Here is an 18628-nt window from a genome sequence, read left to right on the forward strand (position 1 = left end):
CTGTGAGTAACAAGTCAAGTTTATGGAGATAAAGGCAACTGCAAAGTAATTTAGCCTGCCAATGATGGCATCCATCCTAAGTGATCAATTTCTTAATTGTTTGGTATTTCATTCAATGAAAGGGATTTTGTAATATTTGCGTTTGGGGACAATTTTCTTTCCATAAATGCCAGGTAGTTGAAGACTTGTGAGCATTAGTTTTTCATGAAAATTTTAAGGCCAGTTTATTATTTTGCATTCACTGGATGCAAATGTTATCATGAAGACCTCAGTTATCACATCTAAGCCCTGAACTGGTTGTTGATAATGTACTTTTTGTTCGAAATAAACCATTTATTATATTTTGACTATCATAGATGCTTCTGTATTTGCAAAGTTTTAAAGGGGCGCCGAGTGGTCTAAAGCGCTCACCACTGTGGATCACTGCCATCTCACCTTTGTCTGCATGGGTTTGAGTCTCGGGCTCAGCCATTGTGGGTATGTGAGAAAGCTTGCAGGTAGCTTCTCATGGGTTGGTTGTTCTTTCTGGGGTTATCCTTGGTTCTTCCTCCACCATGAATACTGGCTGCCATGTATGGCCTATCTTGTGCTGAAAAATGGCGTTAAACCCTGTAACAACAACAATAACAACAAAGTTTTAAAAATTGTTGGGAATTTTGCCATAATAGTTCCAACAGCAATAGGGTTAAGTTGTAGTTCACACTATTAACTTTGATGCCATCTTGTTGTAGTACATACTGTTTAATAACTTGATGCCATCTTGTTGTAGTACATACTGTTTAATAACTTGATGCCATCTTGTTGTAGTACATACTGTTTAATAACTTGATGCCATCTTGTTGTAGTTCATACTGTTTAATAACTTGATGCCATCTTGTTGTAGTTCATACTGTTTAATAACTTGATGCCATCTTTTCCCCAAGTTGTAGTTCAGACTCTTAATTTGATGCCATCTTTTCCCAAATTGGTTAGCTGAAAATATTGATTTAGTAATATATCTGAAATGTTGTTTACCTCATGCTGTCTTTCATTTTATCACCACAAGGCAAAAAGTATTATCTTATTACGATCATCTGCCATTTGATCTGGTTATCCATGTGTCTGTTTGCAAGTTAGTTTCTTATAGATCAGCCAATCATATGCAAGATCACCTGATTAATATGCATATATCTTGCATGGGAGTGATGCTAACTTTTTTGATAGAACATCAGATTCATAAACAGATGCTTGTAGGCTCAATACCTGTCCAGGCCAGCCCAAGTCAGATTCCCAATGCTGTATTCTTTGGAAAGGCACATAACTCTTATTTCCTCTGTATGATATAGACAGTAATACCATAAATGTGACATTAACCCCACTCCACCCCACCCCCAGTCACAAAAACAGATCTTGCTCATTTTATGAAGACAGTTTGCTAAGTTTCATAAAAATAAGTTCAGCCTATCATATGCAGAAATGCAGCATTAATATGCATAGATGTTGCACCCATCTGAGGGTGTAATGACTGAAGCATATCAAACATGTTTTCTTCAAAATTTTATCAGGAATACAGTCTCTTGAGTTGTAATAAACTCAGTCATTGTTGAAATGGTCCAATATCTTGATAGTAAAAGAAAATATTCAAAGGTTATGAAAATAAGCTCAGAAACAATACCTCCAGGGAGATAATAGGCTTAGCCAATCAGTTGCAAGATCACCTAATGAGTATGCATGGATATAAGTTATTAAACTTGTCAGAAATCTTGACGATAAAAGCATGTCTTTCAAATTGATCACAATTAGATCAGAAATATAGCTTCCAGAGTGGTATTAGGGCAACATAGTCAGATGCAAGAATACACCCTTCTCATTATCTTTGTGAAGTAGCTGGCTCAAAATTACAAGGTACTGAGGCTAAGCCAGTGCAACAAGATATCAAAATTATAAGTGTTGTTAAAAGCAGACAGCCTACACTGTTACAATTTGTAATTTTTGCTGGCAGTTAATGAGAAGGCATCAAACAAATGAGAGATTTTTTCATCAGATTTTTATATTTACACTCTATCTTTACCAAGCTCAGAGGATGGCTTGTACTGAAGGTTAAAGGTTACAGGTCAAGATAACAGTCTGAAAGAAGAATAACTTTTGTTCTGCATCATAGACCTAGACTAAACTTTTTGAATAGCTTTAACCTGGAGTAAAATCTAAAGATCATAGATCAAGGCCACTGACTGGAAAAATGAAAACATGGCTTTTGTATACAGATTTCAGTTCTCAACCATGTACCTTCATCAGAGTTTGTACATGACAAATAGTTTGGGTAGGAAAAAAGCCTGTTGATTTGGAGTCTAAAGATCAAGGTCTTTGTAACTCTAATGAGGAAATTTTGTTTGCATAATAGTTTTAGTTCTAGATCACATGCCTTGACCAATGTTTGTCAAAGACATGCACTAAAACATTAGAGGCCTATCGATTTGGAGATCAAAAGGTTAAAGGTTAGCATTATTGTGACTCAGTGAAAATAGGTATTTGTACAATAACTTTGTAATAAATTGCTTGACCAATCTTTATGGATAGCTTGCACTTTGGGTAAGAAAGAAACATACATTTAGGGTCTAAAGGCCGAAGTTCAAGTTGTCTGTATAGTAAGTTTAGTTGACCAAAGGTCAAAGTTATTGAGACATTCAATTACTATGCCCTACTAAAGAGTCTACATAGACAGCCATTAATCACAGGGTGATTGTATAATGTACCGTTCACGTTACTCTTGTCGGAGGAAGGTATTGAGATTTTAGGGTTGTGAATTATTACATGTATGTGTTTATCTTGTAGCAGTATGTGCTAATATTTTTTTGGAAGGGGTTTTCTTCCTAAAGATTTTTTTCATTAGTTGCTTATCTAAAGTTACATTTTTACAAAAGTTTATTCTGTCCTCTATAGCCTGGATTGGGGGCTCCAGTTAGATGAGTGGTGTGAAGCATTTGCAATTACCAATCATTGCATAAGTGATACTCAGTAATATATCTGCATGTGTTCAAGTCTCATGATTGGTCAATTTGGATTTGTGAGAAAGCTTGCCAGTAGCTTCCCATGGGTCGGTAGTTCTTACAGGGGTTTTCCTGGGTTCTTGCTCCGCAGTTATACTAGCTGTCATGTATTGCTTATCTGGCATTAAGAACTGATGTTAAACCCAAAACAACGATAGCCACGATTGCGGTAGCAATCAGTTTCCCCACAATACGTGCATGAATAGATCTTTTCTTGTTTTTACTTTGTCAAAAAAATACTTTGCTAGTCATGTAAAGTTTGTAATATTAACAACTTCGAAAACAATTTACTGGTAATACCTTTTTGAGATGCATATTGTGTTTTTGATGTTGGGGTCTTAAAATGAGCATGATGTTCATATGAGAAGGTTAAAATTACAATGTCATTGAAAAATCATCTGAAAATATGCTTGGATCTTTTTTCAGCACCAGGCTGTAAGAAGACACAATGAAGCCTGGAGAGACAGTTTACGCTATAGGCGGCCAGACCTTGACCGGATGCCAGGCATACGTAGAATCACCATCAACAATAACCCATTATTGGCTGATCAAGGGGCTATGCTTCTGGCTGAAGCTCTCAAAGATGATCTCTGGCTGAAAGGTAAATTTACAGATTATTTTAACCCCAGGTGAATTTCTGTTCAGACATGATCCTAATTTTGTGCAAATCACTGATGAAAGTATTTTTTTTTTATAATATGGATTCTTAAATGTTAGCTGTAAATAAGGACATGCATTGAGATGTGGGAGCCCTCTATCTACCTTATCTATCCATTTTTTTTTTTGTGTGGTCATGTATCCATTGGTTCATCCATTAACCACAAATGCATCAGATTGGTTGAATTTATTTTTTTACATCTTAAAAGATATTTGTTCTGAGAGGATATAGATCAGACTTTTAAAATTGGCTTATATCACCGCGATCGTGGTTGAATATGCCTGTGAAATCGACACATATTAATGGCATAATCTTCAATCTGATTTGATGTGCTTGTCAGCACTCTAGCAACAATATTTCTGATCAGATTTTGATCAAACTTGTTAGACTTTTATTGTCAAGATGTTGGATGAATTTGATTATCAGAATGCTCTATACGTATCTGTAAAGTAATTTTGTAGCTGATTGGCCAAGCTTGTTACTGCTCTGCAGACAGAATTTTTAATCAGATTTTACTCCTATTTGGTGAATAGACTTTATATTTTAATTGCCATTTAGACCAGTCTAATATGTGACTGTGCAGTCAACTTTAGCTGATACTATTTCAGAAAAATTTGGACATGGAGACAGATATTGAAAATTTAGCTGACAGTAAAATTACTTTGAGCCAAACCACTAGCTAGGGCTGAGAATTTCCGAATGTAAACTAAAATCAAAATAAAATGAAGGTTACTGTCTACATAAGTGGACTTTGAGGTTAGACAGTATGTAGAGAGATGGTGTAGATAGTGACTTCTAATGGCTGACCTGAACTTGAAGCAGATGATATTGTTGACAGATACTTCTTATGATCTAGGTATACTAGTGTATAAAAAAAAACTTGTGCTGTTTTGCTCACCTCCTTGAAGTAAAGGCAAGATAATGTACTAGCCCCCAGCATGACAGTCATTATCCATGCATATAAAAACAGATACATGTATAAATATATATAGTCTCACTGCATATCAACGATTCTTTATTATCACACATTGGGTTTTATTATATTGGTTTTTATTTGGAAGCTAAGAAAGCTAACTTTGTACATTAGTTGTACACTCCTGGTTACGTTTTGTTTGCATTTAGCTCTGGGTTGTTGTTGTTGTTGTTGTTGTTGTTGTGGGGTTTAAAACCATTTTTCAGCTCATGATAGGCTTTATACATGGCGGCCAGTATTAATGGTGGAGGAAGTACCCAGGAAAACACCAGAAAACAACCACCGACCCACGCGAAGCTACTGGCAAGCTTTCTCACATACCCACATTGGCCATATCCGAAACTCGAACCTATGCAGATAAAGGTGAGATGGCAGTGATCCGTAATGGATAGTACTTTAGACCACTCGGCCACCAGGGTTTTTGCACACTGTATATATATATATATATATATATATATATATATATATATATATATATATATATATATATATATATATATATATATATAATGCATCCACCACTCCGGTGGCCTAGTGGTTAGAGCGTCTGCCTTGGATGCGAGAGGTCATGGGTTCGATCCCCGGCTGAGTCATACCAAAGACTTACAAAATGGTACTAACAGCTGCCTCACTTGGCGCTCAGCATTAAGAGGTTAGTGTTAGGACTGGTCTGTCCGGTGTCAGGATAATGTGACTGGGTGGGACATCATGCTACGTGTCTGTGGCATGATGCCCCAGTGCTAGACATCACTATAAACTGCCACATTGCAGACATCATAGCGATATGACTGAAAAATTGTTAAAGCTACGTTAAAAATCCAAATCACATCACAACACATAATGCATCTTGATCAGTAGTACTACACCCTCATCACAAAGTAGGTCATTGTGTCCCATATTTCATGCTCCATTGACTATGGTTCAATATTGTTTTAAATTTTTTTCTAAGAACTGTTTATTCTAAAACCACCAAACTAGAAATTGTTTGCAACTCTATTAATACTTTCACCTTACAAGAAAAGGTCACAATAACCTATATTTAATTGCCTCAGGTTAAATTTTTGAGCACAGCTTAGGTCCACATTATGTGCAGATGCTATATATACTGTGTTATACCTGGAATCATGAAACTTGATGTAGGGATGTATCCTGTTGGGATACTCTCACAAAAATGGGGTTACTGTAAATCATATTTAATGCTACATTGACTAGTGAAATTTTGGTGTTTTAACTTATATTAATTTATTGCATTAAGTTCAATATAATATTTTGGCATGTTATGCACACTCTCTCTTTTCTGTATCATGAAACTTGTTGAGTGGATGCATTCTGATAAACACCACTCCCTCACTGTCGAAGTAGGTCATTATAGCCAATATTTTATACTTCACTGACCTAAATTTTATGTTTGATATTCATTTCTCAGGCAGTGTTCATGCTCGAATCCTGAAATGATGATATGCGTTATACGTCTATGTTAGGACCATTCTCTTACAACAAAAGATGTTAATCATGACCTATATTTAATCTTTTAATCTTTTTGATAAATTTTCACATTTAGCTCATGACCACATGCATTTTGGCATGCTATATACACACTATTCTTCAGAGAATCATGATAATGGTGGTAGGGAAGGGACATATTGAATGGGACTATACCCATAATTCAGAATGAAGTCTCAGTGACCAATATTTCATGCTTAATTAATTTTGTGCCTAAAGGTTATTTGTTGTGTTCTGTTTATGTTGGAATTATGAAACTTGATAATTGGATTTACTTCTGTTAGTACTTCATCCTTACAACCAAAGAAGGTGACAATTTTTTTCGATTTTTCCATGCTATATATGTGTACATCATTGCCTACACAGTGCTGTTGGAAGTAAGAATATATATCTTTATTCAATCATGGGAAATCATATATTGTGTTAGGTTACAGTCAGCTGGCTAACTGTGAGTTGTACATGTGAATAAGTATTAGAATTAGATGAATGAACTGCATCAGCTGTATTGGCTAATTAAGGTAATTGGTTGTGTGTGTGTGTGTGTGTATGTGTGTGTGTGTGTGTGTGTTTTAATGTAGCTTTAAAAATTTTTTAGTCATATTATTATATTGTCTTCAGTGTGAGTGTATAGTGATGTCTAGTGCTGGGGCATCATGCTGCAGACATGTAGCATCATGTCCCACCTAGTTACATTATCCTGACACACTGGCCGACCAGTCCTAACTCTAACCTCTTGCTGATCACCAAGTGAGGCAGCTGCTGGTACCATTTTTACAAATCTTTGTTATGACTTGGCTGGGGTTCGAATCCAGGACCTCCCACAGATGCTGTAACCACTAGGCCACTGGAGCAGTCCCAATTTGTTATGCATACATTTTGTTTCTAATAATGGTCATACTGGCTGTTATTCCATGGTTACCATAAACTAGTAACTTTCACCCAATAAAATCAGTCTTCTGGAGGTGGACAAATGAAACAGATTTTTAACAAGAATGCTTTACAAAAATATTAAACACTGTATTTTATCTGACCTGTCTATAAGGCCATGTGAACTTCTGGTATGGCTTTGTGTCATGTTTTCTAGGTGTCAATATTTATGTTAGTTACAAAGAGGAACCATTGGCAACACCCACTAACCTTTTACAAATTAGCAAACACCATGTGACTAATTCATATAGTTTGATACCTACCCCCTTCCCCCCACCTCCTGTCGGCATGCTCAACCATGCATAAAATATATCAGTGTAATGAAGACATTCCACTTTTGATCCTGCTATATGATTTCATTGCTTTCCAGATGACTTAATAACAACTTCTACATAAAGTTTTTCTGTTGCTTCACATCTTGTCCATTTGTATCAAATACAAGGGCTATACTTCCAGTCTGTCATGCAGTAAACTATACATTTAATCCTAATTTGTGGCTATTGTTTGTTCAAGTTAAAAAAATCAACAACCACCGATCAGAACAAACCGTATATTTCACTGCATGAAACATGAGAAGTATTGGCATCCAGACTAATTCTAAATATATGCACGGTAGCAGAGAAACTTAATGCAAAAATGGCTATTAAATGATCTGTAAAATCTTAAATGGGAAACACGTTTGTAATGTATAATTTTACACACACACACACACACACACACACACACACACACACTCATACACATATATATATAATCAATCGAAGAACATGCTGATGGGATAAAAATAAATTTGTATGACTGAATTGTCTAAGCTGCATGAATTATAGTTGCCTTGTTAATTTGTAGATGGGAAGTGGTGGGTGTTACCAATAATTTACTTTTGCTGTCACAGAAATGAGTGTCTGTCTGTGGCAGTTGTTTTGCATTTGCAGGAAGTATTTGGTTGTTGACCATCTTCTCTAACATAATCAGACTTGTTCTTAATTTTTCTAACATGAGGAAATAACACCATAATGCCTTCCATTTTTAACTAAAGACATTAAATTGGTAATAAAATGCTTTAAAAACATTGGTGCAGTGCAAAACAAATAGTTTGGTGACCAAGATGAGTCCTAGAGCACCTGATTGCATGAAGTAGCCTGAAATTGCTCAGAAGGTTGCATAAAAATCAGACACCCAACAGGTAGTCTGTTTAGAAGTATTTATTTTATCTTCTGATGGATGATAATGGCATATGAACAGATGACAAGTCTGTGTCTATTTTTAATCCGCATGCTAGAGATAAGAACAAAATGTCAACACATTAAATAGCACCACCATACCACAGAGAGACCTTCTAAAGATGAAAAGACCATGAAATTGATGTGTGTATTGACAATGTACCATAATGTAGGTTCCATTTCTGTGTTCTGAATGATAATGATAGGTGGCAGATGTGTATTGATTCACCCCTAGTATTATGTTATCATATATAGGCATTATACTCTCTCCTTTCATATACTAAATGTGATTAGTTGCACTTCATTTTAAATTTATATTTGGTATTTAACAAAAATAATAAAATAACCCAGTATGCTCTTCTACTGAACCACTTCCAAATTTAATTGCCCTCATTACTCCAAATAAATTATAAATTTCCCAGATGCCTTCTCCAGGGACTTTCTGACCAATAAACAATTAAAAAAACAAGCTAACAAATTCAGATATTATAAATGTTATGACCAGATCTCATTTATTTCACATTATTAGACATTACATTCAGTCTAGATGGTCACATTATTAGACATTACACCCAGTTTAGATGGTCACATTATTAGACATTACACCCAGTTTAGATGGTCAAATTGTTAGACATTACACTCAGTCTAGATGGTCACATTATTAGACATTACACTCAGTTTAGACATTGATAGTCACAATATTAGACATTACACTCAGTTGAGATGGTCACATTATTAGACATTACTCTCAATTTAGATGGTCAAAGTATTAGACAATACTCTCAGTTTGGATGGTTACAGTATTATACATCACACTCAGTTTAGACATTGATGGTCACATTATTAGACAATACTTTCAGTTTAGATGGCCAAAATATTAGACATTACACTCAGTTTAGATGGTCACAGTATTAGACATTACACTCAGTTTAGATGGTCACATTATTAGACATTACACTCAGTTTAGACATTGATGGTCACAGTATTAGACATTACACTCAGTTCTAGATGGTCACATTATTAGACATTGCACTCAGTTTAGACATTGATGGTCATGTTATTAGACATTACACTAAGTTCTAGATGGTCACAGTATTAGACATTACACTCAGTTCTAGATGGTCACATTATTAGACATTGCACTCAGTTTAGACATTGATGATCATGGTATTAGACATTACACTAAGTTCTAGATGGTCACAGTATTAGACATTGCATTCGGTTTAGATGGTCACAGTATTAGACATTACACGTGGTGTAGACATTGATGGTTACATTATTAGATATGACACTCAGTTTAAACATTATTTCTCTGGCCAATAGTTTTTATATTGCTTCCTGGGCATAGACTTGAGAGCATTATTCAGTAATGGCTGCTATTGTATGCTGTTTGCTAATCCTGCTAATTTAATATGTACAGCAATTCATATCTGAAAAAAAAACAAGGTCTTTTCAGGAATATATATATATATATATATATATATATATATATATATATATATATATATATATATATTGTTTATCCATCAGAAATCATCATGTTTGTTGAGAGATGCTGACATTTGCCATTTCAAAGGAATACAATTAGGTCAAACAACCTTGTTCCACTTTCAGTCACATGTCTGTATATTAAGTTTCAGTCACATTTCCTCTTCTCCTTTCTATCTTAGGAACTGTTCAAGATAATAAGTTTCTATACCAATTACTTGAATATTGTCACAAGAAGATATGTTTTATTCAATATTTGAGGTGGTATGATGAGAATCAGTCACAGAGCAGTACCTTAAGGTGTCTGTTGTTTGTGCCTTGTATCATAAAAAGCTATTTGAGCTACAGTAATGAACCATAGTACCTACTATATAATTCTCATGTATCACAGTCATGGTTTTGTCAGTGACCTGGTCTGATATTATTTGGCCCTTTTTTCAGTACCTTTACTGATATGTCCATTGAAATAGTCTGTGAATCCTAATTACTTTTCATTCCTTTTCAGTAGCTTCACAACTTTGTATTAATGGTCACAGTCGGATTTTATTATTGTGAACTTTATGAATTCACCATGGTAGGCAGATGGAAAAATTAACTGAGCTTGTTTATTTCTCCATTAATATCTGTAACTAACAAAATATGGTATTACTGTGTGCCTTAAGGTTGTCTGATACTTCAGAATTTTGTCTCACATGTTTTAGCAGAGAGCAGTATCATCATATTAGCATTCATTTGTAAAACTGATATAATCTCTGTCATATATGTTAGACAAGATAAGAGTTAGAATTCCGTATACTACTACAGACATGGGCAAGTGTTAGAATTCCGTATACTACTACAGACATGGGCAAGTGTTAGAATTCCATATACTACCACAGACATGGGCAAGTGTTAGAATTCCATATACTACCACAGACATGGGCAAGTGTTAGAATTCCATATACTACCACAGACATGGGCAAGTGTTAGAATTCCATATACTACCACAGACATGGGCAAGTGTTAGAATTCCATATACTACCACAGACATGGGCAAGTGTTAGAATTCCATCCACTACCACAGACATGGGCAAGTGTTAGAATTCCATACACTACCACAGTCATGGGCAAGTGTTAGAATTCCATATACTACCACAGACATGGGCAAGTGTTAGAATTCCATATACTACCACAGACATGGGCAAGTGTTAGAATTCCATACACTACCACAGACATGGGCAAGTGTTAGAATTCCATACACTACCACAGACATGGGCAAGTGTTAGAATTCCATATACTACCACATACATGGGCAAGAGTCTTTTTCTTGCACATTACATGCATCATTTTATTCAAAACTATTGCAGCAGAGTATGAGAACAAATATTGTGTATTTTTGTGCATACAAATATATGCATCATAGACCTCCTGTAAACCATGTCAAAAAGGAAGCACATGAACTTTTCTACCTATACAGTAAGATTGATTTATCTAGCCAAAGGATAAACTTGTGACAGTTGTTTCCATTGGATAAGAGTAGCATTTTGAAATATACTACAAAAGAATTTCCAAGATTGGCTTTGAGAATTTCTTTTATTCAAGTACTTGATAATTTCATATTGACTTTGTGATAAAGTCCAGGTAAAGCAATATTTTTCCTATAAGAAACAAGGTTGAAACACAGGGGTGGGCAAAAATGTGGCCCACATTCTGGATGTAGCCTACCACCTTGTTTCATTGATCAGTGTACATCATAGGGTATATCTTTAAATATCACCTATCCACCCCAGGCCCCAGAGGAAATTGCCTATTCTTGCTTTAGCATGTAAGTAAAAGTCATAGATAATAAGCTGTTCTGATTGCTGAATGAAGAAGCCAGAAAAAGGCTTTAATTGGAACTCAGATGAGAAATAATATTGTGCCAGTTAAGATACAAAGCTCCATGACAATGGTCCTTGTTTCCAAAATGTGACAATTTAAAGTTGCAGTACAAGGTTAATTCCAAAATGAAAGTCACTGTATAAGGATCATACAGATATAATGCTGTATACTGCATTCTTTCATGATAACATGGTAGAGGTATGGTATGAAACCTAATCATTGAAACTGCCTTATCATGAAGTACATGATACATATAATTTTATTACACTTGATCCATGATCTTGTTCACCTTGTAAACAGGAACCGTGTTGTAATGATGAGCTCTATGGTGAGATTTGCTGTATAGTGAGAGATGTTGTAATGGGTATTTTCACCTTAGAAAAATGAACCACTGGATCGTTAGTTTTGTACAAGCTCAATTTATTTTGGTGGATTTGAGAAGGTCAAGTTAACTGCATTAGGGCATTTCTATTATTAGGCAAATTTCTGACATTCTAATTTTGTCTGAATTTTTCTATCCACCAATCCAGCAATTTACCAAAATAAGTTTGTGGTAGGTCTATTATTTTACCTCACAACAATGTTTTCAAAACAGCTATTTTCATGTTCATTTTTTTTAACCTCTTTAGAATTTTTAAAGTTCATTGCTCCCGTGTACATAATACCATGTAAATCCAAGTGACAACAAATCATAATTTCCTTCCAAAAATAAATATAAATGTTACCAAATAGAAAACTGTAAGAAGCATAAAGTTTTGTAAAAAAAACTTAGAAAACAATTTATTAAATACCAATTTTATTAAAATTTCATGATGTACAATACAACCGTTCATGCACACTTATTGCTGATCAGTATTTCATAATAAGATTTAGGTTGTCTATATGTCAAATTCCCAAAGTTTATGGTGCCATGTATTTATATCAGATGATTATGATAGTGAGTGGTAGAAATGGAAAGCTTAACTTTGCATTCTGTAAAATGTCCATGAATGTTTTTTTTAACTGTCTTTTCTATCGGCAGCTTTGGACATGCAAGGGTGTGGGATCTCCACAACAGGAGCACGATCCCTCCTGGATGTGTTGAAGTACAACACAACCCTAGTTGTTCTTGATATCCGCAGGAATGCACTCATTGGTAAGACACACAATTTATATAATGTAAATAAATAAATAGTTAAAATAGTGTGTATATTTTTATGATAATATATGGTGAAAAAAGTTCTAGTTCCTGTCTAAGGACTTTTGTTTTTTCTTGTCCCATATAATCTAAATATCGTGGCAGAGATAGCTTCCTGTGAAAACCACTGTTGGACAGGATGTTGGTCTGTCTGCTTAGTGCAGACTATAGTAGCTTCACATGAGATGTTTGAATCATTTAGATATCACTTCTCTGGTTTATAGTAGTTTTGTTACAAATTTAATTATCAAACTGAGATCCCTATTAGGAAAAAATCCTGGATCTGCCTATGTTCACTGTTATTCAATTATATATAATCCTTTTGCATCCATATTTCCGGACACTAAATCCCAGGATTTCTGTAGTTTCAGTGTTTTAGAGTATGAAGTTGAAACTCATTACATAGTATTATTATTTTATTGCAGATAGAGACGTGTTGCACTCTATCATGGAGCAGTTGATGATAAATTGTAATGGGCAGGACACTGAGGTACATATTTTTGTTCTTAATTTTCATCTTCTTTAATGGAGGTGCCCTTATCTGCTGCCCAACTATGTAAGGTTATAAAAATAACTTCAAAATTGTTTGTTATAATATTATCCATATCTACTGATGGCAGGTAAAAAATAATATTTGTTTCACCTCGGTGAAATATCAATATTATTTCTCTTGGAAAGTCCAGTAATTCACTGCCTAACATAAAATATTAAAAATAAAATTTACCTTTACCTACCTGCCTACTTTCTACATCCCCCCATGGGCTGCCTGCCAACCGATCTACTTGCCTACCTATGATGAGTAGTTTTGATGACCTTACTCTGAGCATGTCATAGGATATCTCAAAAAACATATTGTTTTGCTTTTATGTTTTTGAGTTACATTATATTTCTCCAGTTGTTTTAACTCTCTGTCATTTCATACCAAAAGACGAAGGATGTATGAAACCTTCCAGGGTCTATACTGTGTACATGAGTAACTCGCAGCATATTTTTTTGTAACAGTGTTTATGCATATCACACCTTTAGAACAAATATTTGAATCCTAGGCCCAAATTTAGGAAATAATTTTTAGTACACTCTTTTCATTTATTTAACACTTCAGATGTTAAATTCTTTTATATCCATGAAGCCGATTTTCTAAGACTTCCAAATGACAGTACTGGTGTAACTCATTGATTTGCTGTCTTTCTTGATAGCCAGTCTGTTGTAATGAATTTTGAACTGCAAGATGAATGGAAACTTCTTCATGTCTCATCACTGACCTGTAAAGGTTGAACTCTTAACATAGTAATATTGAACAGTGTATATATGTGTGTGTGTGTTTTACTATTTAGAACAACTGTACCTTATATTCCTAATGTCAGTAAGTTTGTATAATTAGTATAAATGGATCAAGGCTGAGGAACCAGTGGACCCATCCACGAGGTCGAGATCCAAGAAACGGAGAACAAAAACACTAAACAGCAGTTTTGGACGCAAAACTACAATTAGAGTAAGTATATCACATCCGTTACTTTTTCCCCTCCTCCCAATATTTGCCATTATTGACAGTTTTATTGCAACATAGCTCTTAAAGTCTTAAAATAAACTTTGAGCATCATTTGCTCCATCAGTTAACCTTTTATTGGTTGAAACTAATCTGTATTAACTTAATCTTCAACTTCAGCATCAGTACTAGTCAAATACTATTAGGAATTTATTTATTATATTTGTGAACAAGTTGCGTGAATAGCTGTTTTGTGGGTTTAATGCCATTTTCAGCACATGATAGGCTATACATGGTGGTCAGTATGCCTGGTGCAGAAATAACCTGGGAAAACAATGGGAAGAACCACATGCCCATGGGAAGTTATTGGCAAGTTTTCTCACATACCCACATTGGCTGAGCCAAAGACTTGAATCCATGTGGACGGAGGTGAGATGTCAGTAATCTGTAAAGGCAAGTGGGGGGCCCCAAGTGGTCTAAAGTGCTCACCATTACGGATCACTGCCATCTCACCTCTGTCTGCATCAGTTTGAGTCTCGGATTCGGCTAATGTGGTTATGTGAGAGAACTTGCCAGTAGCTTCTCATGGGTCGGTGTTCTTTCCGGAGGTTTTCTGGGTTCTTCCTCCACCATTAATACTGGCCGCCATGCATAGCCTATCTTGTGCTGAAAAATTTCGTTAAACCCTACAACAACAACAAAAAATAAAAATAAAGGCAAGTGCCATAGACTGCTTGTCTACCTGGGGCTCTATATGAATAATTGTTATTGTTGTTGTTGTGGGGTTTAACGCCATTTTGCAGCACATGATAGCTATACATGGCGGCCAGTATTAATGGTGGAGGAAGAACCAGAGAAAACCCCGGAAAGAACCACCGACCCACGAGAAGCTACTGACAAGCTTTCTCACATACCCACATTGGCTGAATCTTAGACTCGAACCGCCGCAGACCGAGGTGAGATGGCAGTGATCTGTAACGAAGAGCGCTTTAGACCACTCGGCCACTCGGGGCCCCTTGAATAATTGTAATGGCTTTGTTAAACAGTTGTAAGTACATGTAGTAGTAATTAAGTTTGATGTGCCTCAGTATTTATGTTATAGCTCATTTATAATCCCTTTTTTTGATATTGTGAAAACACTTTTTGAATTTGAAGGCAAACAATATGTTTCCAAATTTGGGACTCAGATCTTTTGAGAAGTAGTACCTAAAATGATTTCAGTTTGAAAAGGGGAGTAATTGGATATTATTTCAAGAAATTTTGATCATAAAATAACTGGTACATAATGATCATTTTTAAAGTAATTTGTTCAGTATAAGTGTCAGATATTTTCAGGTTTGATGCATATATTTTCAAAGGCTTTCACTAGATTTCTTTTGTTATCTTAGCACTTTGTTCCCTCGCAAAATGTAATCTGTCCTCTTACACTGCCTGATGGCAATTCATCAAACTTAGTACTCAATACCAGTAATCTGTCCTCTTACACTGCTGGATGGCAATTCATCAACTTAGTACTCAATACCAATGATCTGTCCTCTTAAACTGATTGATGGCAGTTCATCAACTTAGTACTCAATACCAATGATCTGTCCTCTTAAACTGATTGATGGCAGTTCATCAACTTAGTACTCAATACCAATGATCTATCCTCTTACACTGCTTGATGGCAGTTCATCAACTTAGCACTCAATACCAATGATCTGTCCTCTTAAACTGATTGATGGCAGTTCATCAACTTAGTACTCAATACCAATGATCTCTCCTCTTACACTGCTTGATGGCAGTTCATCAACTTAGTACTCAGTACCAATGATCTGTCCTCTTACACTGCTTGATGGCAATTCATCAACTTATTACTCAATACCAATGATCTATCCTCTTACACTGCTTGATGGCAATTCATCAACTTAGTACTCAATACCAATGATCTGTCCTCTTACACTGCTTGATGGCAATTCATCAACTTAGTACTCAGTACCAATGATCTGTCCTCTTACACTGCTTGATGGCAATTCATCAACTTACTACTCAATACCAATGATCTCTCCTCTTACACTGCTTGATGGCAGTTCATCAACTTAGTACTCAATACCAATGATCTGTCCTCTTAAACTGATTGATGGCAGTTCATTAACTTAGTACTCAATACCAATGATCTGTCCTGTTACACTGCTTGATGGCAATTCATCAACTTAGTACTCAATACCAATGATCTATCCTCTTAAACTGATTGATGGCAGTTCATCAACTTAGTACTCAATACCAATGATCTGTCCTCTTACACTGCTTGATGGCAATTCATCAACTTACTACTCATTACCATTGATCTATCCTCTTACACTGCTTGATGAAAATTCATCAACTTACTACTCATTACCAATGATCTATCCTCTTGCACTGCTTAATGGCAATTCATGAACTTAGTACTCAATATCAATGCTCTATCCTCTTACACTGCTTGATGGCAATTCATCAACTTAGTACTCAATACCAATGATCTGTCCTCTTACACTGCTTGATGACAATTCATCAACTTAATACTCAATACCAATGATCTGTCCTCTTACACTGTTTGATGGCAATTCATCAGTTTAGTACTCAATACCAATGATCTGTCCTCTTACACTGCTTGATGGCAATTCATCAACTTATTACTCAATACCAATGATCTATCCTCTTACACTGCTTGATGGCAATTCATCAACTTAGTACTCAATACCAATGATCTGTCCTCTTACACTGCTTGATGGCAATTCATCAACTTAGTACTCAGTACCAATGATCTGTCCTCTTACACTGCTTGATGGCAATTCATCAACTTACTACTCAATACCAATGATCTCTCCTCTTACACTGCTTGATGGCAGTTCATCAACTTAGTACTCAATACCAATGATCTGTCCTCTTAAACTGATTGATGGCAGTTCATTAACTTAGTACTCAATACCAATGATCTGTCCTGTTACACTGCTTGATGGCAATTCATCAACTTAGTACTCAATACCAATGATCTATCCTCTTAAACTGATTGATGGCAGTTCATCAACTTAGTACTCAATACCAATGATCTGTCCTCTTACACTGCTTGATGGCAGTTCATCATCTTAGTACTCAATACCAATGATCTATCCTCTTACACTGCTTGATGGCAATTCATCAACTTACTACTCATTACCATTGATCTATCCTCTTACACTGCTTGATGAAAATTCATCAACTTACTACTCATTACCAATGATCTATCCTCTTGCACTGCTTAATGGCAATTCATGAACTTAGTACTCAATATCAATGCTCTATCCTCTTACACTGCTTGATGGCAATTCATCAACTTAGTACTCAATACCAATGATCTGTCCTCTTACACTGCTTGATGACAATTCATCAACTTAATACTCAATACCAATGATCTATCCTCTTGCACTGCTTAATGGCAATTCATGAACTTAGTACTCAATATCAATGCTCTATCCTCTTACACTGCTTGATGGCAATTCATCAACTTAGTACTCAATACCAATGATCTGTCCTCTTACACTGCTTGATGACAATTCATCAACTTAATACTCAATACCAATGATCTGTCCTCTTACACTGTTTGATGGCAATTCATCAACTTAATACTCAATACCAATGATCTGTCCTCTTACACTGCTTGATGGCAATTCATCAACTTATTACTCAATACCAATGATCTATCCTCTTACACTGCTTGATGGCAATTCATCAACTTAGTACTCAATACCAATGATCTGTCCTCTTACACTGCTTGATGGCAATTCATCAACTTAGTACTCAGTACCAATGATCTGTCCTCTTACACTGCTTGATGGTAATTCATCAACTTACTACTCAATACCAATGATCTCTCCTCTTACACTGCTTGATGGCAGTTCATCAACTTAGTACTCAATACCAATGATCTGTCCTCTTAAACTGATTGATGGCAGTTCATTAACTTAGTACTCAATACCAATGATCTGTCCTGTTACACTGCTTGATGGCAATTCATCAACTTAGTACTCAATACCAATGATCTATCCTCTTAAACTGATTGATGGCAGTTCATCAACTTAGTACTCAATACCAATGATCTGTCCTCTTACACTGCTTGATGGCAGTTCATCATCTTAGTACTCAATACCAATGATCTGTCCTCTTACACTGCTTGATGGCAATTCATCAACTTACTACTCATTACCATTGATCTATCCTCTTACACTGCTTAATGGCAATTCATGAACTTAGTACGCAATATCAATGCTCTATCCTCTTACACTGCTTGATGGCAATTCATCAACTTAGTACTC

The 18628-nt window shown here is 35.6% G+C and overlaps 1 protein-coding gene across 1 annotated transcript in view; it reads left to right on the forward strand.

Annotated features, from left to right (window-relative positions):
- LOC149794100 (centrosomal protein of 78 kDa-like) overlaps positions 1-18628 on the forward strand; it is a 122913-nt gene that overhangs the window by 78827 nt on the left and 25458 nt on the right. Inside the window, exons 7-10 of the mRNA XM_089968072.1 lie at positions 3453-3627; positions 12677-12790; positions 13258-13322; positions 14214-14324. Of these exons, the coding sequence (XP_089824198.1) occupies positions 3453-3627; positions 12677-12790; positions 13258-13322; positions 14214-14324 (465 nt within the window). The remainder of the gene's footprint in view (positions 1-3452; positions 3628-12676; positions 12791-13257; positions 13323-14213; positions 14325-18628) is intronic.

The sequence above is a fragment of the Sinohyriopsis cumingii genome, chromosome 8, assembly GCF_028554795.1.
Source record: "Sinohyriopsis cumingii isolate HCF-2022 chromosome 8, ASM2855479v2, whole genome shotgun sequence".
Classification (NCBI taxonomy): Eukaryota; Metazoa; Mollusca; class Bivalvia; order Unionida; family Unionidae; genus Sinohyriopsis; species Sinohyriopsis cumingii.